Source organism: Triticum urartu, chromosome 3 (assembly GCF_003073215.2).
Source record: "Triticum urartu cultivar G1812 chromosome 3, Tu2.1, whole genome shotgun sequence".
In the NCBI taxonomy this organism is placed as follows: domain Eukaryota; kingdom Viridiplantae; phylum Streptophyta; class Magnoliopsida; order Poales; family Poaceae; genus Triticum; species Triticum urartu.
The window spans coordinates 184,252,933-184,279,096 of record NC_053024.1 but is presented as its reverse complement, the minus strand read 5'-3'; the positions used below and the strand labels follow the sequence as shown (position 1 = coordinate 184,279,096).

Below are 26,164 nucleotides of genomic sequence, written 5' to 3'. Positions count from 1 at the left end.
GTCTGCGTGTCTCCCGAACCCGTAGGGTCTACACACTTAAGGTTCGGTGACACTAGGGTTGTAGAGATATTAGTATGCGGTAACCCGAAAGTTTTTCGCGGTCCCGGATGAGATCTCGGACGTCACGAGGAGTTTTGGAATGGTCCGGAGGTGAAGATTTATATATAGGAAGTCTAGTTTCGGCCATCGGGAAAGTTTCGGGGGTAATCGGTATTGTACCGGGACCATCGGAAGGGTCCTGGGGGTCCACCGGGTGGGGCCACCTATCCCGGAGGGGCCCATGGGCTGAAGTGGGAGGGGAACCAGACCCTGGTGGGCTGGTACGCCCCCCCCATGGGCCTCCCCCTGCGCCTAGGGTTGGAAACCCTAGGGGTGGGGGCGCCCCACCTGACTTGGGGGCCAAGCCCCCCCCCCTTGGCCGCCCCCCCCTTGGAGATCCCATCTCCTAGGGCCGGCGCCCCCCCCAGGGGTCCTATATATAGTGGGGGAGAGGGAGGGCAGCCGCACCAAGTACCTGGCACCTCCCTCTCCCCTCGTAACACCTCTCTCTCTCTCGTTGGAGCTTGGCGAAGCCCTGCCGAGATCACCGCTGCTTCCACCACCACGCCGTCGTGCTGCTGGATCTTCATCAACCTCTCCTTCCGCTTGCTGGATCAAGAAGGAGGAGACGTCTTCCCAACCGTACGTGTGTTGAACGCGGAGGTGTCGTTCGTTCGGCGCTAGGTCATCGGTGATTTGGATCACGACGAGTACGACTCCATCATCCCCGTTCTCTTGAACGCTTCCGCTCGCGATCTACAAGGGTATGTAGATGCACTCCCCTCTCCCTCGTTGCTAGATGACTCCATAGATTGATCTTGGTGATGCGTAGAAAATTTTTAAAATTCTGCTACGTTTCCCAACAGATGATGCATTGCGGAACGAGTAAAGAGACTTACCGGTAACGAGATTAAACTAGGTATTGAGATACCGACGATCGAATCTCGGGCAAGTAACATACTGATGACAAAGGGAACAACGTATGTTGTTATGCGGTTTGACCGATAAAGATCTTCGTAGAATATGTAGGAGCCAATATGAGCATCCAGGTTCCGCTATTGGTTATTGACCGGAGACGTGTCTCGGTCATGTCTACATAGTTCTCGAACCCGTAGGGTCCGCACGCTTAACGTTCGGTGACGATCGGTAATATGAGTTTATGTGTTTTGATGTCGAAGGTAGTTCAGAGTCCCGGATGAGATCGGGGACATGACGAGGAGTCTCAAAATGGTCGAGACGTAAAGAACGATATATTGGATGACTATATTCGGACATCGAAAAGGTTCCGAGTGATTTGGGTATTTTTCGGAGTACCGGAGAGTTACGGGAATTCGTCGAGGAGTATATGGGCCTTATTGGGCTTTTGGGGAAAGAGAGAGGGGAGGCTGCCCCCCCCAAGGCTTAATCTGAATTGGACTAGGGGAAGGGGCGGCGCCCCTCCTTCCTTCTCTTCTCTTTTCTCTTTCCTTCTCTCCTACTCCTACTACATGGAAGGGGGGAATCCTACTCCCGGTGGGAGTAGGACTCCCCAGGGCGCGCCATAGTAGAGGTCCGGCCCTCCCCCTCCTCCACTCCTTTATATACGGGGGAGGGGGCACCCCATGGACACACAAGTTGATCAGTTGATCTTTTAGCCGTGTGTGGTGCCCCCCTCCACCATAATCCACCTCGGTCATATTGTAGCGGTGCTTAGGCGAAGCCCTGCGTCGGTAGCATCATCATCACCGTCATTACGTCGTTGTGCTGATGGAACTCTACCTCGAAGCTCTGCTGGATCGGAGTGCGTGGGATGTCACCGAGTTGAACGTGTGCTGAACTCGAAGGTGTCGTATGTTCGGTACTTGGATCGATCGGATCATGAAGACGTATGAATACATCAACCGCGTTCTCATAACGCTTCCGCACGAGGGTACGTGGACGATACTCTCCCCTCTCGTTGCTATGCATCACCATGATCTTGCGTGTGCGTAGGAAATTTTTTGAAATTACTGCATTCCCCAACAGCAACATTCACCAACTACCAGGAGTTGGTAGACAGGGCCCTCGTGATTGAAGGCAAGCAGCAGCAGATAGAGAACCGCAAACGGAAGTATGGACAGTGGAAGTACAACTCTGGAGCTCAGCAGAAGCCTTGTTTTACCCCGTACTCGGGAGGACACGCTCATAACCATGGAGGCCATTCTCACAATGGAGGAAGTTCACACAACCACAGTGGCCCTAAGAATGGAAATGGGAATGGAGGAAACAACAGTCAGAACTGTTCCAACCCTGCTACACCCGCCAAGAAGGATCTGAGTCACATTACTTGTTTCAAGTGCGGGAAAACTGGACACTATGCCACAGAGTGTCCTGAAGTAAAGAATGGAAATGGCAATGGAAGCTCAGGAAAGAAGCCAAACCCCTTCACCAGAGGTCAGGTGAACCACATCAACATGGAGGAAGTTGAAGAACAGCCTGATGCAGTGATTGATAAGTTTTTTATTAAGTCATTCACCGCCCTTGTTCTTTTTGACACTGGTGCATCGCATTCATACATATCAAGGGGATTTGTGGAAAAGTTTGAATTGCCAACCTTAGCTCTTAGGTCACCCATGTTAGTAAGCTCACCAGGAGTGGAATATGGCCAGACGATGGTGTGGTCGGTTGCCATTGACCATTGGAAAGCATGTTTTCCCCTCAGGCCTCATTATTTTGGAATCAGAAGGATTGGATATAATACTAGGCATGGATTGGCTCCTGAAGTATGGAGGAAACATCGATTGTGCTAGTAAGTCAATTCTTCTCACCACCCCAGAAGGTAAACGGATCAAGTATGTGTCTAGGCATGTGCCAAGGAGGACTCAAGTAAATTCACTCTCGGGAGTTGTTCAAGAGGAAGTGCCAGTTGTGAAGGATTATCCACATGTATTCCCGGAGGAATTACCAGGCATGCCACCAGACTGAGACATAGAGTTTTTGATCGAGCTGTTACCAGGCACCGGACCAATATCTAAGAGACCGTATCGGATGCCCGCAAATGATCTGGAGGAGATTAAGAAGCAGATTAAGGAGTTATTGGAGAAAGGTTATATTCGACCAAGTTCATCACCATGGGGAGCCCCGGTGCTCTTAGTTGAGAATAAGGATGGATCCTTGAGAATGGTTGTTGATTATCATGCATTGAATGAGGTGACGATCAAGAACAAATACCCTCTACTAATGATCAATGATTTGTTTGACTAGCTGCAGGGAGGTAAATTATTCTCCAAGATCGATCTACGATCAGGATATCACCAGCTGAAGATCCGAGAACAAGATATACCCAAGACAGCTTTTACCACAAGGTATGGGCTATATGAGTAAACGGTCATGTTTTTGGTTTGACCAACTCCCCTGCCTACTTTATGAGTATGATGAATAAGGTGTTCATGGAGTTCTTGAATAAGTTTGTTGTGGTGTCCATTGATGATATATTGGTGTACTCAAAGAATGAAGAAGAACACAAGGAACATTTGCGCTTGGTTCTCGAGAAACTCAGGGAACATCAGTTATATGCCAAGTTCAGCAAATGTGAGTTTTGGTTGAAGGAAGTTGGATTTCTAGGACATGTTATATCTGGAGAAGGTATATCAGTAGACCCTTCAAAGGTTCAGTCTGTCACAAAGTGGTTGGCACCCACCTCAGTTGGAGAGATACGCAGTTTCCTTGGATGCAGGATATTATCAGAGATTCATTGAATTTTTTCCAAGATTGCGAAGCCCATGACGGAGTTATTGAAGAAGGACACTAAGTTAAAATGGACCGAAGAGTGTGAAGCTAGTTTTCAGGAGTTGAAGAAATGTTTGGTTACAGCCCCAGTGCTAATTCTCCCGAATATATGCAAGGATTTCCAAGTATATTGTGATGCTTCTCATCAGGGACTTGGAGGCGTTCTTATGCAAGAAGGAAGAGTTGTTCCATATGCCTCACGATAGTTTCGACCTCATGAGTTGAATTATGCCACACATGATTTGGAGTTAGCAGCCGTAGTGCATGCGCTCGAGACCTGGAGACATTTTCTTATTGGAAACCATTGTGATGTATACACGGATCATAAGGGTTTGAAGTACATCTTCACACAGAAGGAGTTGAACCTCGGGCAGAGGAGATGGTTGGAGCTCATAAAGGATTATGACATGAAACTACACTATCATCCAGAAAAGGCCAATTGTGTAGCAGACGCGTTGAGCCCAAGAGTTATGCTAATACCCTCATAACTGGAGGTTTACCTTAGGAGTTAGCCGACGATCTCAGAGAACTTCGAATGGAGATAGTTCTGAGAGGTTTTGTTGCATCGTTGGAAGTTCAGTCCATGTTGTTGGGAAAGATTCGAGAAGCTTAGAAGACTGATAAGGATAATGTGGAGATAAAGGAAAAGATGAGTAAAGGAAAGGAAAGGCCAAAGGTTTTCGTGAGGATGAACCCGAGACTTTATGGTTTGAGGATCGTATCTATTTGCCCAATGACCCAAAGATCGGGAAGTTAATACTGCAGGAAGCTCATGACTCACCATACTCGATTCACCCAGGAAACACCAAGATGTATTTGGATTTGAAGGAACGTTTCTGGTGGACAAGTATGAAGAAGGATATTGCCGAGTACGTAGCAGTATGTGACGTATGTCAAAGAGTTAAGGCAGAACACCAGAAGCCAGCAGGATTACTTCAGCCTTTGTCGATACCCGAATGGAAGTGGGATAAGCTTGGCATGGATTTCATCACCGGATTACCTAGGACACGTTCAGGATATGACTCCATCTGGGTAGTAGTAGATCACTTGACCAAAGTGGCTCACTTTATCCCTGTGAAAACCACTTATACGAGTGCAAAGTTGGCCAAGATATATATGACCAGGATCGTATGTCTGCATGGAGTTCTGGGGACCATCGTATCATATAGAGGAACACTGTTTACCTCAAAGTTTTGGAATCAGTTACACCAAACTTTGGGTACCAGGCTAGAGTTCAGCACAGCCTTTCATCCGCAGACAGATGGACAGACCGAGAGAGTCAATCAGATTCTGGAGGACATGTTGAGAGCTTGTGCACTAGATTATGGATCTAGTTGGGATGATAATTTGCCTTACGCAGAGTTCTCATACAACAACAACTACCAAGCTAGTTTGAATATGGCCCCCTTTCGAAGCTTTGTATGGAAGGAGGTGCAGGACACCATTGATGTGGGATGAAGTTGGAGACCGACAATTGTTTGGGCCAGATTTAATTAGAGAGTCTGAAGAGAAGGTCAAGTTGATTCGTGATAGACTCAAGGTAGCTTAGTCCAGACAGAAGAGTTATGCCGATACTAAATGCAAGGAGGTAGCCTATGAAGTCGTAGACAGAGCATATCTTCATGTGTCACCACTTCGAGGAGTTAAACGATTTGGAGTCAAAGGAAAGTTAGCCCCACGATTTGTAGGACCATACCAAGTTTTGGAACGTATGGGTGAAGTTTCCTACAAGTTGGAGTTACCCGAAGGTTTGTCAGGAGTGCATGATGTGTTTCACGTTTCCCAGTTGAAGAAGTACCATGTAGAGATGGCCGATATTCCTTTGAGAGATACAGTGCCCCTAGAAGCAATTCAATTGGAGAGTGACCTAACCTACGAGGAGAAACCCATCAAGATTCTCGAGTTTGCCAGCCGAGTTACACGCAGCCAGGTCATCAAGTTTTGTAAAGTTCAATGGAGCCACCATACCGAGGAATAAGCCACCTGGGAGCGAGAAGAAGACCTCCGGAAAGACCACCCACACCTTTTTGCTAACCAACCTGAATCTCGAGGGCGAGATTTATCTTAAGGGGGTAGGTTTGTAACATCCCAATTTTCAATTTGGATGTTAATCATTAGGTCATCATATGCATCCATTATTTGTGCATTTTGAATTTGTTTTATTTGGACTTTTGATCCATGAAGCCTTAAGCAGCTCAAGGACCAATCGAGAGAGTTGGAAGTCTTCACAAAAATCAATTTTTGATAGGGATGGAAGTTTTTCCCATGGGTATGGGTACCCCTGGGTACCCTACACATACATAGTGGGCATGGGTGAGACTTTCTATCAGTTCATACCCATGGGTAATGGGTATCCATATCCGCAAAATTCATGGGTAGCGTATGGGTATGAAATTATACCCATGGGTAACCCAATGGATACCTAGAAAATTAATAAATTAATTAAGACCTATAATATCTTGGTAAACATACAGTAATTAGCATTGCAAGTTTGAAAACTTTTTTTAAGTTAGTTTGTAATGGAGATTAAGGGGTTGTTTGGTTGGTGACCTAAGCACTTTGCCTGAAGAAAATCGGTGCTTGGTAGGCATGAAAGTTTTTCGTGACTTTGGCCTCTGACGCAGCTTGGAGAGAGGCTGTTTGGTTCATTCCCTGAACATTTCTTGAGCCTGAGCATTATTAAAATAATATAGCATACAGCCGAGGACATGCATGGGAGCGTGACAAATGTTAAAATAATAGCATGCATGCACTGATTGCGTTTTCCTGAGTCAGGCCTCTGATTTTGCTGGCCTGACTCCGGCTAACTACTCGCCCGAGGATCTCAGGTCAGGCTACTCCAAATAGTGCTCAGGCACCAAGCAAACAAGATGTGGATGCTTGTCCGGCTTGCTTCTGGCCAAGCAAATCTCTCTCAGGTAGCAACCAAACAGCACCTAAGACCTTTGTGTCTCAATCATCATTGTGAACTTTTGATGTAAGTGCAAACCAGATTGTGATGGTCAAGTGCCTAAGTTTAGCTTTAGACAATTTCTTGTCTTACTTTTATCATGCCGATGTTATATAATGTATCCACCGGATACCCATTGGGTATAATATACCCGATGGGTATGGGCATGGGTAACAATTTGTGCCCATGGATATTGAAATGGGTGGGTATGGAAAAAAGATTTGGGTATGGATTTGGGCACAAAAAGATCGTACCCGCCCATACCCTACCCATTGCCATCCCTACTTTTTGAATTTTCAAAATAGGTAAATTGGATCAAAGTGGTTTTATTCAAATTATTTCAAATAAATAAAATAATGGGAGAAGATAATATGACTTCTTCAAAACAGTTACGAAATATTGGAAATTTAATTTTGAATAAAATTAAATTTTTATTTGAATTTTTTTTGGAATTTTATTAGGTTGAATTTTATTAAATTAGGGGGAAATTGCATTTTTAATAATTGCATTTTAGCCCAGAAAAATGTTCACATTGTCCCAAATATTAGGAGGGGATGGTGAAAATTACTTCTGGTATTTTAGGATTTTTATTTTATTTTATTTTGGATTTTATTCGCGGTGTTATTTAAAAAACAACTTTTTCGGACCGACTTGGCCGAAGCCCAGCCGGCCCAGCACCGCGTCGCCCCGACCGAGTCCGGCTCCTGCCCGACACCGCCGCCGCGACTCCATCGGCTTCCGTACCGAGGTCAGACTTCGGCCGCCATTCCCCTCCTCCAAGCCACCACCTCCCCCGGCCCTCTATAAGGCCGAGGCCCCCGGCCCCCTCCTCCTCACACCACCCGCCGCCGCCTTCCGCCGCCAAGCCGAGCCGCCGCACGCCGCTGCCCCGCGTCGCCACCCCGTGCCGCTAGCCGTCGTTGACGCCACCTTGCTGTCGCCCCGCACCACCCCGCCGCTGCCGCACCACCCCGCCCTCGACGGACTTTGCCGCCGCCAATTTTTTCCCGTTGAACCGCCGAACCGGTATAAACCGAACCGCCGACTCGTTTTTTCGGTTTTTCTTTTTAGTCCGTTTATTATTTAGGTTAGATGAGTTAGCGAACGTTCGTCCGATAGATTTTTATTTTTCTGTTTATTTTTGGCCAGGGACCTATCCGTAATAATTTCATCGCAGATTAGTCCCTGATCTTCAAACCCTCACTATTTTTTGCTCGTTTGTCCAAATCCAACAAAACCAACGCCAAATTCTTCGTTACGTTCTCATCTATTTAGATAATCAACTTGAACATGTTTTTGAAAGTTTTAAAATTTGGTTTCAAACAAATTTAAATTTGAACTTTTTTTTATCGTAGTTTGAGTTTCGTATCTCTGATTTGATTGATTCTTTTTGCAAATCAAAGCTCTTCGCTTGTAATTTCTATTCAGATATTTTTATTTGGTTTTACCTTTGCATCTTATGCTTGAGTGCTTATGTATGATATTGTTTGTTTATGATAGAGTACCCGGAGTGTGAAGCTTGCTACTACGAATCTCTAGGGTTTTCCGATTGTCAGCAAGGCAAATTACACTTTGATCATATCCCTTTATTACCTAGTTTATATGCATTAGTTTCAACCCTCAAACATTGCGTGAGTAGGATTGTAAACATGTGGTTATGGGTAAGTAGTTGATGAGGTAGGAACCTATTGTCTTTTTATCAACCCCGGGATTATACACTATGTTCATATTGCTTAGCCATGCTCGTAGAGGGGATTGGTATGTGAGTTTCATGCAAGTTGTGAGATTTAACTAAGGAAAACTTAAGGTGGCTAATTTAATACACATCTGGGTGGATTGGTTGCAGGCACCTAGAGCAATCTAGTGTTGTCCTAGGATATCCCGGAGTACCTGTGTGATCATCCTATGGAATGCCACCCAGGCTCAAAGGGATCATAATATTATTCATGCTCAGAAACTTCCGTGTGGAGCCACAAGCCATTATGGGCTCTGGCATAGTTGAGTAAGTTGTATGACCTCTTTCAGTGGTAGGCTAGCAGATGTAGGGGAAAGTAGGATGGTACTATCTACCCAGAGCAAAGAGTTAATGCTTCAGAAAGACTATGTCTCGATCATCCGATCATGGATGTGGTCGAGTCTTCTGGGGAAAAGTGCGCAAACCTCTGCAGAGTGTATAAACTAATCATGGTTAGCCGTGTCCCCGGTTATGGACATTTTGAGTATCTGGTATTTGAATTATTGATTGATCTCATCACTTACTTAATGAATTTGTTGGGTTATTAATATTATTTTGGGATTGAGTTGGAGGAACCTTCTCAATAATGACATAAACTTGGTAGTTAATTAAAATCTATTCCTTTGCTGTAGGGAAAAATTAGCTTTATGCAAATATTAAACTTAGAGCCTCCACCAGCCAAATATGCATGTAGTGATAGTTATTCTTGCATCATTATTCTCTATAGTTTGATCTTGCCAGCATATTCCATGTGCTGACCTACACGGCTGCAATGTATCGTGTTGCAGAATTTTCAGACGAAGAGTAAGGTGCGATAGGTCGTTGTCATGCACTCAGTTTTGCCGTGGAGTTGGATGGACTCATTTATGTTTGATGCTTCCACAAGTTATTTAGATGGCCTTCAGCCATATTATTGTAATAAGTACTCTTTTTGGGACACTCGATGTTATAAGTGTGTGATTGAACTCTGTTATAAATCCTCGAGTATTGTGTGTGTCAGCAATACCGATCCAGGGATGAAACTTAAGCACAGAGACTACGGTCCATTGGGATCGGGTCGCTACACCACAGGTCGTTGACGGTGAGCGTGCGATTGTGGGTGCCCTTGAAGTTGGGGATGAGCTGCTCGCAGGGCTCGCTCCACGAAGAGATCGACTCCTCTGGCAGGTTCATGAGCCAGGAGCGCGCGCCGTCCTTGAGGGCCATGGGGAACCAGTTTGCCATGACTACCTTATCGACGATGTTCGCCGCCTCGATGCTCCGTGCGTAGAGCTGGAGGAACTCCATGGGGTCGGGAATGCCATCGTAGTGCGGTGTCAGCTCTAGCTTGCACTTGACAGGCCAAACCACCCGGCACAGCTCGTGAGTGAAGGCTCGGCAACCCACGCTACTCGAGGGAACGCCACGCATTGGGGCGGCTCGATTCTGGTGCCCAGTCGCCATGACCTCTTGGACGATCCGATCCTCGTGCTGGCGCTGCTTCTCAAGGAGCGCGCGTGTGTCAGGCGGCGCGTGGTGGACGATCTGGTAGCTGGCTTCATCTCGGGCCGGCAGTGGCGCTCCGCGAGGCGGGTCACGCGGCCGCGCAAGGTTGTCAAAATCGTGATTCTATTATACGATTCTATGACTTTACGATCCAAATTAACCTCTTTGATTCTATGATTTTGCTCTCTAAAATCTACGTTTCTATGATCCTGATAGTGAAGATTCCATGATTTGCGATCCTACAATTGGACCTACGATCTGATTCAGAATCACGATTCTGACAACCTTGGACCGTGTGTCACGTCGGGGTTTGGCGTAGTCGCTGTGCAAGGGAGGAGGCGGAGGCGCATCGTGTGCCATGTCACCAATGTGAGACGGCAGAGGATGGAGCGAGTGGGAGGGCATTAGGGCTTCTTCAACAGCGTTGACGAGCTCAATGATGTGACCAAGCCATGCGTCATAGCCGATGTCGGTCAGATGATAGCATAGCAGCTCATGCGCCATGAGTAGCGCGGCTTGCGCGTTCAGCGGCCCGCGACGGCCTAGGAAGGAGGAGGCCGTAGTGGTACGGCCGTCGAGTTGGACAGAAGGGTGCATGGAGGAGTCCTGCTGCTCGTGGGTGGCGGGGTCGGTGGCAGCTGCCCCAGCCTCAGCAGAGTGGCGGCGGTTGCCACGGCCTGCGGGCTATGTCTGGGGGATGCGAGCCGCCCGGCGCTCAGCACGAACACGGTGAGCGTCAGCCATGGAGTTGGTGGAGCGGAGATCGGACCGAAGTGGAAGAACAGCGGCGCACCACTACCTGACGCGCCAAATGTCGAAATCGGGGATTCGGGGACCCAAGTGGTTTGACCTCTGGGGTGCGCTCACTGCTCTCGCCCTACTCTGCCTCACGACCTCACAACGATGCCCGACAAGCACGAACTAGAGAAGAAGAACAGTAGACACGGCAGTTTACCCAGGTTCACGCCACCTTATGGTGTAAAACCCTACTCCTACTTTTTGGTTGGATTCCTCTCGCAGGGGGATGTGAGTACAAGAGTCGTGGGGGAAATGGAGTCGATTCACCACCACGGCGCCACCCTGCCATCTTTTATACTAGCCTTGGTCCTCTTCCCCCGAAAACACTTGGCGGGAAGGGTTGCCACAGTGGCCATTTTCAAGGGGGACATGGGCGCGGCTTATCCTGACTAAAGGTAGTCTTCGTCTGCAAAGCTACTGCCCACGACGCACCGGTGGGCTCGGTGATGACCTCCCCCTGGTGTGCCATCGCCTTGGTCTTCATGCACCGAATCGTTAACCTTTGGGGATTGCCTTGGGAACTGGTGGATGGCCTTGCTCCCTTAGCACAGAAGAGGAAAGCCTCCTCATCCGTGCCTGCTGGCGCTCCTCTGGCTTCACTCGTCGCCGCGCGCGTCACCCACGTGAAGGCGCAGGGCCGTGTGACTCTGCCGAACTGCTCTTGACTTGTACGCCTCTGCGAGGAGACTCGGGAGGTAGCCTTGGGAAGCCGCCTCTTGACTACTAATTCTTGATCTTGTGTTGGTTTTTCCCTTGAAGAGGAAAGGGTGATGCAGCACAGTAGAGATAAGTATTTCCCTCAGTTAAGAACCAAGGTATCAATCTAGTAGGAGAAATGCGCAAGTCCCCAATAGATGCACCTGCACAAACAATCAAACACTTGTACCCAACGCGATAAAGGGGTTGTCAATCCCTTCAGGGTCACTTGCAAAGGTGAGATCTGATAGAGATAAATAAAACTAAACAAAAGATAAAATATTTTTGGGTTTTTGGTTTATAGATATGAAAATAAAAGATTGCAAGAATAGTAAATCAGAAACTAATATGATGGAAAATAGACCCAGGGGCCATATGTTTCACTAGAGGCTTCTCTCATGAAGGCAAATAATACGGTGGGTGAACAAATTACTGTCGAGCAATTGATAGAAAAGCGCAAAGTTATGACGATATCCAAGGCAATGATTATGTAATATAGGCATCACATCCGTGTCAAGTAGACCGACTCCTGCCTGCATCTACTACTATTACTCCACACATCGACCTACTCCTTCCTGCATCTAGAGTATCAAGTTCATAAAGAACAAAGTAACGCATTAAGTAAGATGACATGATGTAGAGGAATAAACTCAAGCAATATGATGTAAACCCCATATTTTTATCCTCGATAGCAACAATACAATATGTGCCTCGCTACCCCTACTTTGTCACTGGGTGAGGACACCGCAAGATTGAACCCAAAACTAAGCACTTCTCCCATTGCAAGAAAAAACAATCTAGTTGGCCAAACCAAACCGATAATTCAAAGAGAAATACAAAGATATCAAATCATGCTTATAAGAATTTAGAGAAGACTCAAATAATATTCATAGATAATCTAATCATAAATCCACAATTCATCGGATCTCGACAAACACGCCGCAAAAGAAGATTACATCGGATAGATCTCCAAGAACATCGAGGAGAACATGGTATTGAGAATCAAAGAGAGAGAGAAGAAGCCATCTAGCTACTAGCTATGGACCCATAGGTCTGTGGTAAACTATTCACGCTTCATCAGAAGGGCAATGGAGTTGATGTAGATGCCCTCCATGATCGAATCCCCCTCCGGCAGGATGCCGAAAAAGGCCGCAAGATAGGATCTCATGGGAACAGGAGGTTGCGGCGGTGGAAAAGTGTTTTTGTGGATGCTTCTGGAGGTTCTGGAATATATGTGAATATATAGGAGGAAGAACTAGGTCAGGAAGGCCATGAGGGGCCCACAAGGTAGGGGCGCCCCCCCCCTAAGGCGCGCCCTCCACCTTTGTCGCCGCCTCGTGGCTCTTTTAACTTGCACTCCAAGTCTCCTGGGTGTCTTTTGGTCCAAGAAAATTCATCACGAAAGTTTTATTCCGTTTGATATTCCTTTTCTGCGAAGCATGAGTAGAAGGAAAAAAACAGAAACTGGCACTAGGCTCTAGGTTAATGAGTTAGTCCCGAAAATAATATAAAATAGCATGATAATGCATATAAAACATCCAAAACAGATAATATAATAGCATGGATCAATCAAAAATTATTGATACGTTGGAGACATATCACTGACGTGCTCCTCATGAGGCGAGGGCCTTGCGAGAGTCTTGCTCATGAAGCTCTGGTGGTGGGCCAACCTTGGGCTTCCTGGCGGGCGCTGCGCACTGGGCCACAGGCAGACGTGCCTGCGCACCCCCAGTCCCATGGGCCCGACGGCGGTCATTGAACCCGTACAGATGGAAACCGTTGGGGACGGTCACCGATGCCGTACAAATTGCTCGAGAATTCTCCACAACTTAATTGGAGACCCCAATGCTTGCCCGGAGCTTTACAGCACAATGATTGAGCTTCGAGACACAGCCAACAATCTAGGACGCCCAAGCACCCAAGAGAAACAAGCTCTCAAACTTCATTTCCATGTATCACAATGGACAACTCAAACCTATGCACCAAATGCAATTACAAGAGCACACAGAGTGCCCAAGTCCTTCTCCCACAAATCCCACCACAACAATTAATGCTATGGAGGAAAATGAGAGGAAGAACAAAGAAGAGAACACAAAGAACTCCAAGATCTAGATCCAAGGGGTTCCCCTCACATAGAGGAGAAAGGGGTTGGTGGAAATGTAGATCTAGATCTCCTCTCTCTTTTCCCTCAAGAACTAGCAAGAATCATTGGAGGGATTGAGAAATAGCAAGCTCAAAGAAGGTCAACAATGGGGGCAAAACACAAGCTTAGAACATAAGATCCATTGGGGAAGAAGACCCCATTTTATAGGCGGGGACAAATCCAACCGTTATGCCTTCAGCCCGCACACAAGCGGTACTACCACTTACGGGAGCGGTACTACCACTTGGGTGGTAATTCTAGGTGTAGCACTGAGAGAATGCAAGTCCAGGCACGGTAGTGTCGCCGGTGTGGTACTACTGTCCTCACAAACGGTAATGCCGCTTAGTGTCTCAGGATACAAAGAACTAGCGGTAGTAGAGGGAGGGTAGGACGGCAGTAGCGCATAAAGCGGTACTACCGCTCTGCTACCGTGCAAGCTGCGAGGGACTACAGAAGCAAAAGGATAAGCGGTAGTGTGACGGTAGTCGGCAGCGGAAGTACCGGGAAGCGGTACTACCGCTGGTAGGAGTGGTACTATCGTATGCAACGCTACTACCGTGCCCAACTGTTGTTGATGCGAAAAAGAGTTCAGTATACCCAAAACAAGCGGTAGTGCCTGCGGCACTAGAACCGCGGAAGTACCGTGCAAGCGGTACTGCCGCTTCCTAGAACGGTACTACCGCTAGAGTGCAACAAAAAGGCCTCAGCAAAATAGATGGATGCGGGAAAGCCAGAACTGCCATAACTCAAGCTTGTTGGATAAATGTGACAAATATGATCAGTGGGGTATGCCTATGATATAGAGGTGTGAAACCTCCATCAGTGAAGAACTGGCATAAACTCCATCATCGAAAACATCATAGAAGATGCATATGAACTCCGCTTTCGATGAAGTCGAGCTTGTCATGAAGATGACCATAAGCTCAAACACTCACACAAAGAAAAACCAAACAAGAACCAAGAAATATGATGCGAGGATGCAATGGTTTGAGCTCTCTACGAACGATACGATCAAGCTACTCACTTGAGAGCCCCCTTGAGTACGGCAATCGATCATATAACCTGGTCTCCCAACTACCAGCGTGAGACCGGTAAAATAGAAAACCTATCAAGGGCAAACCTTTGCCTTGCACATAGTCCACTTGAGCTAGATGATGATGATCTTGACTTCCTCAAGTTGGACCACATTTCTTGATTGTGTTGGCTCGGTGAAGACTAGTTGATTGCTCCCCCATACTCCACTATCGGTGACCACTCTTCGACACCTCTTCACAAGTCCATTATCACCACAATGGACGGCAAGCTTCAAGCATGATCTCTTCGTGATGCTCCACTTGAATTTGCACACTACAATCTTGACTTGATGTCATCCTCCATAGGTTGTATGAGATCTTCCTCTTGACGCAAGCCCATGGAAGAATACCTAACCCCACGCAGAACTCTCACATAGACCATGGGTTAGTACACAAAGCGTAATGGACAATGCTTACCATACCATGGGATCAGTTGATCCCTCTGAATGCATCTTGTTCGCTTTGTGTGTTGATCAACTTGATTCACTCTTTGACTTAGTCGTGATCAACCTTGTATAATGTCCTCTCTATATCCGATCTTTGGATGGTTCCTTGAATAGCACCTTGGTCATCACATAATCTCCTTGAAAGCCTAGTTTAAAAAACTGGACCAGATCAGCGATCGAATCAGGAAAAACCGGAACCGGCGACATTGGTGGTTTTTAAGCTAATAAGACTATTCTGCAATTAGACCGAAGGAAACTGGTCGAACCGGCCGGTGAAAAAACCGGGCCATTGAACCGGGAAAAACCATGAAAATGTTTTAATAGAAATTGGGAGAAGTGGGATTTGATCCCAGGCCGTGTGAACAATACACGGGCCTGCCCATGGCCCAATAACCAACTCGATTATGCCACTTTGTTGTCCATTGCATGGAAATAATTTTATTTGACCATTGTTTCACACTATATAGCACATATATTATTTTATTGCTTTAAAACCCAAAAATTGAACCAATGAACCGGCAGTCTGACCGGTAAAAACCTGAACCGACAACCTTTTCGGTTCAATTTCCAGTTCGACTTCTTAGACTATGCTTGAAACCAACAAATGGACTTCAATAAATGTCTATATATAAACTCTTCAAATATAGCTTAAGGCAACCATTAGTCCATAAAGATTGTCATCCATCACCGAAATCAAACATTGGGCACCATGCTTTTTCAGTCGCGGGTACTCCATAGCGACGGTTGGTGGCGTGGCGAGGCAAGACGGCAAGATCGGGGGGCAGCGAATGGAAGCGAGAATGGAAGGGACGAAAGTTTCCTTCACGCCAACAAGTGGGTGGGGGGGGGGGGGGGGGGGGGGGGGGTCTCCTGCAAAAATATTGAGATTGGCAGATCTGCTAGAGTTGGTCTAATACTCGTTCTAGAAATGCATAGGCAGATTTATCTATATGTGGTAGCCGTTTCTTAGGCTCCCTATCCGGAATCGAACCCTAATTCTTCGTCACCCGTCAGCCCCTATCCTACCATCAAAAATTGATAGGGCAAAAAGTTGAATGATGTGTCGCCGACACGAAGGCCGTGTGATTACCATGAATCATCGGATCAACGAGCAGAGCCCGCATCAATCTTTTATCTAATAAATGCGCCCCTAATCAACTAATCCGACAGAGGAAAATACCACCGATGCATGGTTACACACGCCGAACAAACACACCGGGGCACACTAAAGAAAAACACTTAAAAGACAATAATCCTCGGGTTAACCATTCAGCACCGGTGCCACTTGCACATCTTGTAAAATCTACTCCCACTGTCTCAAAATGTACGTTTTTTGGTCTAAATCTAGACCAAAAAAGGTCATATATTTTAAGACAGACGGAGTAACATAGTACATATGCATCGCCAGATGAGCTATTTATATTTGAACTCCTGCATCTTTCAGTCTGAAATCCTTCTGAGCAGTCTCCAAACACTCGTGTTCTGTGAGGAGAACTATCTGGATGCTAGTCTTTAAATTATGCTAACTGACAAATAACGATTACAAAGGAGAATGGAAAGATAACGATATAACATAGCAGATTTAAACCCTTAAATCCACCCTGGGAGACTATTCCCATTTTCTATTCTGTTACATTGCCTAGGAATAAAGTTAGACCGCAACAATCCTCAGCTGCAGGTGCAAGACAATTTCTAGTCTCACTAGATTTGTTCAGCACAAAGTGTGCTTTAATGAATAGTACCAAAACATAAAAATATGTAGCTTCACTTCTATCCTTGCTCATTCAAGAGCTCACACCATGTAATGATTTCCTAAGGAAAAGATAAAGACAGATAAGACACTATTATTTCCATACGAAAAGAGCCATCAACATTGAATTTACAGAATAAGAAACACATATGAAGATGCTAACCACGTTGATGATATGTAGCTGGCTATTCTCTCCAGTGTCTTGCCCAGAAACCTTTCTTTCCTGTTGGCTCACTCCTCAGAACTGATCTTGGCGGTCGAGAACCAATTGAAAAATGCCTCTTTAAAAATGGTCGACGAAATGAATCCTTCATGCTAGAACTTGTGCCTAACCTGGGTTCCCTCATACTTCTCTTCTTGTGCTTAGAGCTCCTATCTATATCAGTATCTAAGATCACATTTTTAGATTTCCTGCTCTTAATCTTTGAGTCCAACTTACCAAATAGCTTTGCTGCACCTTTCTCACCATGGGTGCATACAGGACATGGAGGATCATATTTCTCACACTCAGAAGTAGTACTATCCAAACAGTTTGCATGATATGCATGACCACAGAATAAAACAGCTACTACACCCAGATCATGAGCACTCCATGTAGACCGTTCCTTTAATAGCTTTGAACACAGCTTGCATATCCCTTCGTCAGGAGAGAGAGCAGTTGCATGTGAATCATTTGGTCTAGCTATTTTACTGCTGATAGAGCCAAAGAGCTCACTGTCAACTGACCACCTCTCTCTTTGAGATGAGGCCACTAAGTCAGAAAATGTGCGAGTTGACCATCCATCTGATGATCCACCATGTTGTGATCCTCCTCCAAATGGATCATTACTGCAGGTCGAGAGCATGGAACTCGATGGCCTTCCTCCTGCATAGCTACTCTCACTGAAGGACTTGAGAGATGGGATCTTGCTGTCCGAGATCTGCCTACATAGTTGATGTCCAGGTGATCGACGTGCTTTCCTCATTGAGAATGAGTCCACATGAAGAGAATGACACCTAGAGGATGAAGGATCTGTTCTGGATACTAGGGGTGGTGTTGAAGGAAGGGACTTTGATGTCTTTATGTCTGAAGCAACATTTACCATATCTGATGATTTGCAGGACTTTGCCTACACAAAAATAGTGATTGGATAAGGAAATAACCATAAAATAATAACTGCTAATTTTAAATAGCACTTGGAAAATAAGAGTGCTAAGTCGGGAGATATAGCTGCAATACTCAATACTGCATACCTCAGGAGGTGAATTGCTCGCTGTAGATTGAACGGCTGAAAACATGAAACAGGTAGTGAAAAACTGCTCAATATAAGTGCAAATTTTGCTCATTTCTTTAGTGAAGTTTGAATTTTGATACTTAATAGAACTGATATTTTTTCAGTTACTAATTCTATACATGGAAGGGGAACCTTGGTGCAGCGGTAAAGCTGTTGCCTTGTGACCATGAGGTCATGGGTTCGAGTCCTGGAAACAGCCTCTTGCAAAAATGCATGGAAAGGCTGCGTACAATAGACCCAAAGTGGTCGGACCCTATGCAAGCTGGAGCTACATGCACCGGGCTGCCCCTTTTTAATTTTTTTTGTAGGCATGATAAATATCCAGTGAAAAAAAAAAGAATGTAAGCGCATTTGGACTCGAGTGAGTCAAGACAAAGTGAGGCGGGTTAAAAAATGCTTCTCGTTGTCAATTATTCATGTACTCCCTCCGTTCCAAAATAGTTGACTTGAATTTGTCTAAACACGGATGTATCTATACTTGTTTAGTGTCTAGATACATCCGTGTCTAGATAAATATGGGTCAAGTAATTTGGAACGGAGGGAGTAATATTTACACCGCCATAACCAGCTTCATTTTGTGGTCCTAAATATATACAACATGCAATCACCAACTATTGAGACTGTAAATATGAAATCCAGATGGAAAAAAAGGAAACCACATAAAGAAGCAGAGATAAAATCACAGAACATCAATTTATTTAAAACTATACCTTGAAGACCAGCTTTGGAACGTTTGGATGCTTCCATCTTCTTGTCAGGTTTTTGACATTTGACCCCGCGGAAAACATCAGGGAGATTGTCCTCATTGGGATGGCCTTCGGTTGGTGCAATGGAACCACTCTTTAGTTCTGGACGAATGTTTCCACTACTGTGATTGGAAAACAGTGCAGCGTTTTCCATTATATCCTCTATGTGTGTGCGGTTGTCCCACCGGAAGCTCCATGACGGCGAGTGTCTTGTCCTGTATGCCGAAACTTCAACTGAAGCTACTGATGGCTCAGGCCTCTGCTTGGCAGCTATGCAACAATTAGCCCCCATATTGATTGTTGAAATAAATCAATGTCCCTTACTGTCTCGACTTATATACAACCAAATCTTCAGAATTCATCCATGTGATGAAAAATCAGATATCACAAATAGCATATTCACCCTCCCAAGATGAAACTGCAAAACAATGACAGACTTCAAAGAAATGATGAAACATGGGACATTCTAAGTTATACTAGAGGCATCGAGAGACTCCAGATCTAAAGGCAGAAACCAATCTTAGCAAGAATAACAAGCATCAAGGGCAGGCTTGTTTAAGACCATGCAGGACCAGTGTTTTTTTATTTAACTTTGAGGCAGCTAAACCCCTTGCTTGGGACAATTGTCTACTGGACCTACAATCCAGAAAGAAAGAAATGCAGGAGGGGTCCAAATTTAATTGTCACTTTGAATTTGTCAAGTTAAAGAAATGATACAGCTTCATATATATAAATGAAGGGATTTACAACCGAAGATCAAGTGTGTTTTCTAGACATCTGAACAGATGTAGCTCACTTAAGTTTGGGTGATTAACTGATTATATCCAGAACCTTCTGAACATACAAACATCCTCAAGCTGCCACTAAGCTATTTACTTCACCTGGGAGCAAGCTAACAAATTTACCCAGCACAAACCTATACAAGATTGATAGAAAAATACGTTTGCTTATAATTTTGGCGGCAGTATGCTAGGAAGGCCAACAACTTTCAAGGGAAGTAGGTGAAGGAAGGCATGTTAAGTACCACTGAAGATATTCCAAAACCAGTGCACACTCAAAAAGAACTTATCCGTTGTGTGCAATGTGAGAGCATCTCATACTTATGTGTATGTGAAATCAAGAATTGAGGAAACACGAGGCTGAATGACACGTATGATATATTTCTTGGGTATCAGGTTAAATCACACTGGCAAATAAGAATATAAGAATTTTCTGAAATTGATGGTTACTATGACTGCATTTCCCAACAATAATAAATCGGCGATGAACATACCAGCTGAGACCAACAATGTAAAAGATAGACCCGTGTGACTACAATTCATTTTGAAGTATGTAAAATAAACTCAATCTATCTGTTTGAACGGAACAATCTGCAGTTTCCGTCAAAAAATAACTAACTCTTACGATGTGAACTATGGAAAATATTTTATCGTACCAGTAATTCAGACTGCAGACAGACTAGGCCTGGGTGCAAAATTTTCTCCGCCTAAGGTCGTCGATTCTTCGCAAAAAAAAAAGTGGCTCCTAATTCCCCAATTATTCCCCCATGGCCCAAAATCGAGTCCACAGTTCCCAGAAATTACCTCGAGCCTATGGGGAAATTTAGCCCCAATCGGAAGCTGGGGCGGGCACAAAATCGAGCAACCACGGGCGCAGCTCCACCGACACGGACCAGGCGGAGGCAATCCAGAGGTCCAGATCAGATCCCACGACGTCGTCGCCGTCGCCGTCGGATGGCTCTTCGCGGGGGGGCTAGGGTTACGGCCGCGAGACGCGGAGGGGGAATAGGAGGAGGAGCCGAGGAGAGAGAGAGAGAGAGAGAGAGAGAGGAGCGCGTGGGTATGTGACGGAGTGGGTACGAAGACTGGTGGGAAATGGTTTATTTCCGTTCCGTGGTGCTGCTAGGTGTAAACTCTCCGGCCACCCGAGCACGTACACATATACTACACCCGGCGGTGTCGCGGGGAAGCCGTGTTGCTCTTGGTCCACGTCGCGTGGGCCCATGCTTAGCGGAGCCGGTCCCACCTGCATCGACAGTGGAGTCTCGGTGCCGGAGATGTTTTGGTACGCGTGGTGCGTTTCTGTTCGTGGACGTTTCAAGAAAGCGAATCGAGCACTCACTCGCTCCCGCTGACTCGTCACGCCACGTGGCGTATGTCGGCCGTAGGTGCGGTCAGCCATATACGGACTCGTCGGCGTCGCACGCAGCTGTTGAATGGCCGTGAGCCCTTCAGGGCCCAGGCCGCTGGCCTGAATCTCTACTCGAGACAAGAGAACGGCCCACTAATGTATGTGCACAGCCCAGGTGTGTTTGTACTCATTTGCACACAAAAAACATCTCTTTTCTAAAAAAACACAAAAACCATTTTCTGTTTAATGTTTTATTTGACAAAAAACATTGCTCAGATTAAATTAAATTTTTACATTCGGTTCTCTTTGTAATGCCACCGGTTCTCGGCCGTTACGTTTCAATACTAGTTTTCTCTTTCCTTGTGAGGTTCTTTACGAATGGGCTCTCGAAAAAGAAGTAATTTCTTCTTGATATGAGCAGTCTAGCATTCCTATGAAGTTAGGATGTCACATACAACCTCATTTAAGGAACCAATGTCGACAAGTTCCAACATGCGGGAAGAAACTGCACCGATACACACACCCATACAAGAAGCACTCTTACTAAACTTCTCTTATAATGTGCTTAACTGGCCTTTTAGGGACGATCGGGCTTGTCTCGGTAAGTTGGTGTTATGTTGGGTTAAATCTATTCAAATAGTCGTGTCCGCGACTATGGACGACTTGGAGCTTGCTAACTTGATCATAGCACAACATCAACATAATTGCTAAAAATTGCCCACCCTTAATTTTGTAAGCTAACGTATCTTAACAACTTCAACTAATTAATAAAACTTGCCAATTGTGTGAATGCCTTGGGGATTCTTCTTCATGGGTGGTACAAAAGGGGAATGTAAGGTTGTCTTATGTTTTGACGATAAGCATAGATGGTCCACATGCAATCATTTTTCTTATGTGCTCTCTTTTTTTATCTATGATAGACGAAAATTATTAGGTGTCTATATAGAATGCTTAGTCCTTTGTTGTCGCTTAACCCACGAAATCCCTATAATGAGTAGCATTTGTAGCTGCCGAATAAACCAACTTTAAGATGGGATAAGATGCTACATACTTTTCCCTTGAGAATGATGCATACCTAGATAGATTTGGCGTAAGTCATGCGAGTACAGTTGTGCACCTAGCTTAATTTGCCTTTTTCCCATCGAAATTGTTGCAAATGAGATGGTAGCATTTCAAGAACAAGTTTGTTGAAGGACAACATCAGCTGGTTATCCAAGAGATTATGGTCTGCACAGGGGTATGGACGCCCTTTGTTTTTCATTAAATCCTTCTTAAGGCATTTGTATTCTTTACCTGTATATAAGGTACATTCGCTTCTGTTGTATGTGTTGTATCTTGGTCGAAAGACCCTTGTTGTATTGACTCGCTAAATTTGACTCCTCGAAGTTGTTGTATATATATGTTGTTGTCGTAGATTCTTTCGTGACTTGTGTTGTGATACCGACTGTTCCACCCACATGGCGTTCACGTTTCCACGTGTACGTTGTGTGAAGATGGAACCTTAGGATCGATATTGTGCGGTGGCTAGAGGAAGTTGGTAGATCTGCATAGTGTCAGTCCTAGTGTGCTACAAAACTTCCCAAGCTCAAGTCCACTACTCCCATGAGTTACTTTGACTTTGATGACGACATTGAGATACCATTCTATGGGACTGATGAACCCGAAGTGTGCCTCGAGAGGGAATGGAGAATGAACGACTGTCTAAAATTTCGTCAAGTCTCCTCCGAAGAACAAGTGATGCACACCACAAGATACTTCCACGACTACGGGTCGACATAGTGGCTTCAGACAACCTTCGAAGAGCTTTCACATGAGTTGGTCCAAGATGAAGAAGGCTATGGAGTGTGAGTTTATGACATCCACGTCCTCGGATCATCTTCTTCGCCAATTGGAGAATACCACACAAGGAACCAAGTCCATATCGATGAGCACTTCTTTGAGTTGAAGCAAGCCTTGTCGAGCTGGTGAAGAAAATCTTGTTTGGATGAAGTACCACTTCACGGTGGGATTGAACCACTACATCACCAAGGCCACCTCCCTCAAGAACTACAAGTCCCTCGATGACCTATACAATGGTGCTCTAAAAGCGGAAAGACACATCAAGGAGGCCGGTTCTACTCACGCCAATGCACACTTCAAGATGACCAAGCCACAAGAAGGCGAGCATGAGGATAGTTTCACCGAGATGTTCAAGCCCGGTGAGATGATGCTCCGAGATCACGCTCCAAAGTTTGACATCATGACTATCCGTCTTTTTCATGGCATTCAAGATGCTGAATCGACCGTGACTCATTTTAAAGACGGCGTGGTGACTACTTCGACTATGGAGATATTTAGGAACCATGCTTTGGAGGCAAGTAACATGTTGGCAAGCAAGGAAGAAGTTTCCACTTATGGAGGTGATTCTAGAGAGATGGCTGAGCGGCTTCCTTCTCGGCCTTCTCAGCCGCTTCCTTGTCAGCCTTCTCACAGATGCGTTGTTGGGCATGCCGCTCCCCCCAGGCAATAGACTCCATGGACCTATCCTCCATGGCTTGGGCGGACGACAACGTCTAGAATAGAGGAGGGGGTCGGCGGCGCGGATGAGGATAAGGGCTGAGGGTGGTGATGACACGGACACGGGAAAGGAAGGATGGACACGGGAAAGGGAAGGCAGTTGATTTGGTCAATTTAGAGGGCTTTGGGTAGGATCCGACGTGGCGAACGCGTCCGGACGACCCCAAATCCGTCGCACACATGAGCTAGATTTGAGGGGTACTGAACAACCTGGCCATTTAGGCTTGGTACAGAAGTCCGATTAGGTGGTGTTTTTTATTAAGACTGTGCTCAAACCATTCGCTCAAATGTATAGGGTGGAGGGGGGAGGGGGTTGTCTAGTTGAAGATGCTCTTAGGTGGCTGTCACGCACTAAGGGCCAGTTCTTTGGGGCTTATAGGTAGCTATGGAAATGAACTATTCCTTCCCAAAGGCTGCGGAAATATACTCTTTCTCGCCCGCTCCACTGCGCCGCCGGCCACTCCGGCCCCGGCGCCCACCCTCAAGCCCGCCGACCACCGCTCTGGTGCCGGCGCCCACCCCATGGCCATGCCACCCGCTCCTGGCCGTGCCCGCTCGCAGCGCTGGCTAGATTCCAGCCCCTCCTCTATTAGATCTGCTCCGCGCTCCTACCGTCAGGTGCTCGCATCCTCCCCCGCCATCCTGGAGCCCACTTCGGACACCCGTTCCGACCGTCCCCCGTCCTCCTCGCCGCTGGCTATCATGGGGCCGCCGACCGTCGTACGCCTCCGCTCTGAGGTTCACCGGGTTGACCGGGGCGACGAGGCCACTCCCCATGCGGGGTGGGAAGTCGCCACGGGCCATAGACGCCCCCGCTCCCGTACTCGTCACCGCCGCCCCCCTCGGCGTGATCCACCTGCCGCCTACCGCCCGCCCCCACCATCGCCGCCAGATGAGTGCCCGCGTTGTTTCCATCATGGGCACCCGCCTCTGAATGCCGGCAGGCGGTGTGCTGTCGTCGCTGCCGCTTCCCTGGCCATGTGGCCCGCTTCTGCACCGCGTCCCGCCCAAGGTCGGCGTCCCCCGCGTCCTCCGGGGGTGCGCCGGCATCCAAGCGACCTCGCGTGTCTTCCCCTGGTCAGGGTTCGTCAGCTTCCAGCGTGGTCGGGCCCAGCCGCCCCACGTCTTCTGGGACGACGACCTCGCCTTCTCCCCCGTCCTCCCCGAGCGCGCCGTCCGTCCCCGCGCTCTCGGCCTCGCCGCTGCCGCCTAGTCATGCCTCGTCATCGCGCGAGGTCTCCCCCCTCTCCGGCCACCCCTCCCTCCGCCCTGCCGCTGCGGTGTGCTACCTTCCCCGCATGGCACGAGTCATTGCCGTCGAGCTTGCGCTGGAGCGTGCCCTCATTGCCACGGTTGCTGGCAACCGCTCCGGCGTCTGCGTGGACAACATCTCTGCTCTCATGCTCGAGAAGTTCGACCTCGGCCCCAGGGACTTCTTCCTTCACCCCCGCCGCCTGCCCGCAAAGTTCCTCATCCGCTTCCATGATCGGCGTCCGCGTGCTCTTGTGGCGGTCGGGCCTGTTCGCGGCCGGCGCTTTCGCCTCATTCTCACACCCTGGAGCCGCCTCGAGGGTGCCGAGCTAGTCGCCCTCCGCATTCGGGTCGACATCGTGATACACGGCATCCCCGAGCACAACTGGGACATGGCCTCCGCGCAACAACTGCTCTCCCCGTTCTGCCTGATTGACGCCCTTGCGCCAGAGACCCTGGACGGGAGCGACATGTCGGTGTTCCGCCTTTCGGCGTGGACCATCAACCCCGACGCCATCCCCCGCTCCTCCGAGCTCCTCCTCGCCGAGCCCGACGCGCGCGAGGGTGCTGATACGTCTCCATCGTATCTACTTTTCCAAACACTGTTGCCCTTGTTTTGGACTCTAACTTGCATGATTTGAGTGGAACTAACCCGTACTGACGCTGTTTTCAGCATAATTGCCATGATGTTATTTATGTGCGGAAACAAAAGTTCTCGGAATGACCTGGAACTTCACGGAATGTCTTTTTGGAAATAATAAAAAATCCTTGCAAAAGATGAAGACCAGGGGATCCACACCCTAGCCACGAGGGTGGGGGGCGCCCCCTACCTCGTGGGCCCCCTGGAGCTCCTCCGACCTCAACTCCAACTCTATATATTTCCTTTCGGGGAGAGAAAAAATAAGAGAGAATGATTCATCGCGTTTTACGATACGGAGCCGCCGCCAAGCCCTAAAACCTCTTGGGAGGGCTGATCTAGAGTCCGTTCGGGGCTCCGGAGAGGGGAATCCGTCGCCATTGTCATCATCAACCATCCTCCATCACCAATTTCATGATGCTCACCGCCGTGCGTGAGTAATTCCATCGTAGGCTTGCTGGACGGTGATGGGTTGGATGGGATCTATCATGTAATCGAGTTAGTTTTGTTAGGGTTTGATCCCTAGTATCCACTATGTTCTGAGATTGATGTTGCTATGACTTTGCTATGCTTAATGCTTGTCACTAGGGCCTGAGTGCCATGATTTCAGATCTGAACCTATTATGTTTTCATCAATATATGAGTGTTCTTCATCCTATCTTGCAAGTCTATAGTCACCTACTATGTGTTATGATCCGGCAACCCCGA

At 47.0% G+C, this 26,164-nt stretch overlaps 1 protein-coding gene across 2 annotated transcripts; it reads right to left on the bottom strand.

Moving 5' to 3' along the window:
• Nucleotides 1-16,598: 16,598 nt before the first annotated feature.
• LOC125543525 lies at nucleotides 16,599-20,779 on the bottom strand. 2 transcript variants are annotated; one of them, XM_048706896.1, is made up of 5 exons: nucleotides 20,466-20,779; nucleotides 18,847-19,300; nucleotides 18,096-18,130; nucleotides 17,014-17,971; nucleotides 16,599-16,924 (listed from the first exon to the last, which is right to left on the bottom strand). In XM_048706896.1, exons 2-4 carry the CDS (start codon nucleotides 19,172-19,174, stop codon nucleotides 17,048-17,050), a joined length of 1,287 nt encoding a protein of 428 aa, XP_048562853.1. In that variant the 5' UTR covers nucleotides 19,175-19,300; nucleotides 20,466-20,779; the 3' UTR covers nucleotides 16,599-16,924; nucleotides 17,014-17,047. The 2 variants fall into 2 exon arrangements, with proteins under 2 accessions (XP_048562853.1, XP_048562852.1); XM_048706895.1 differs by having other exon boundaries at nucleotides 17,026-17,971.
• Between the last annotated feature and the right edge of the window lie 5,385 nt (nucleotides 20,780-26,164).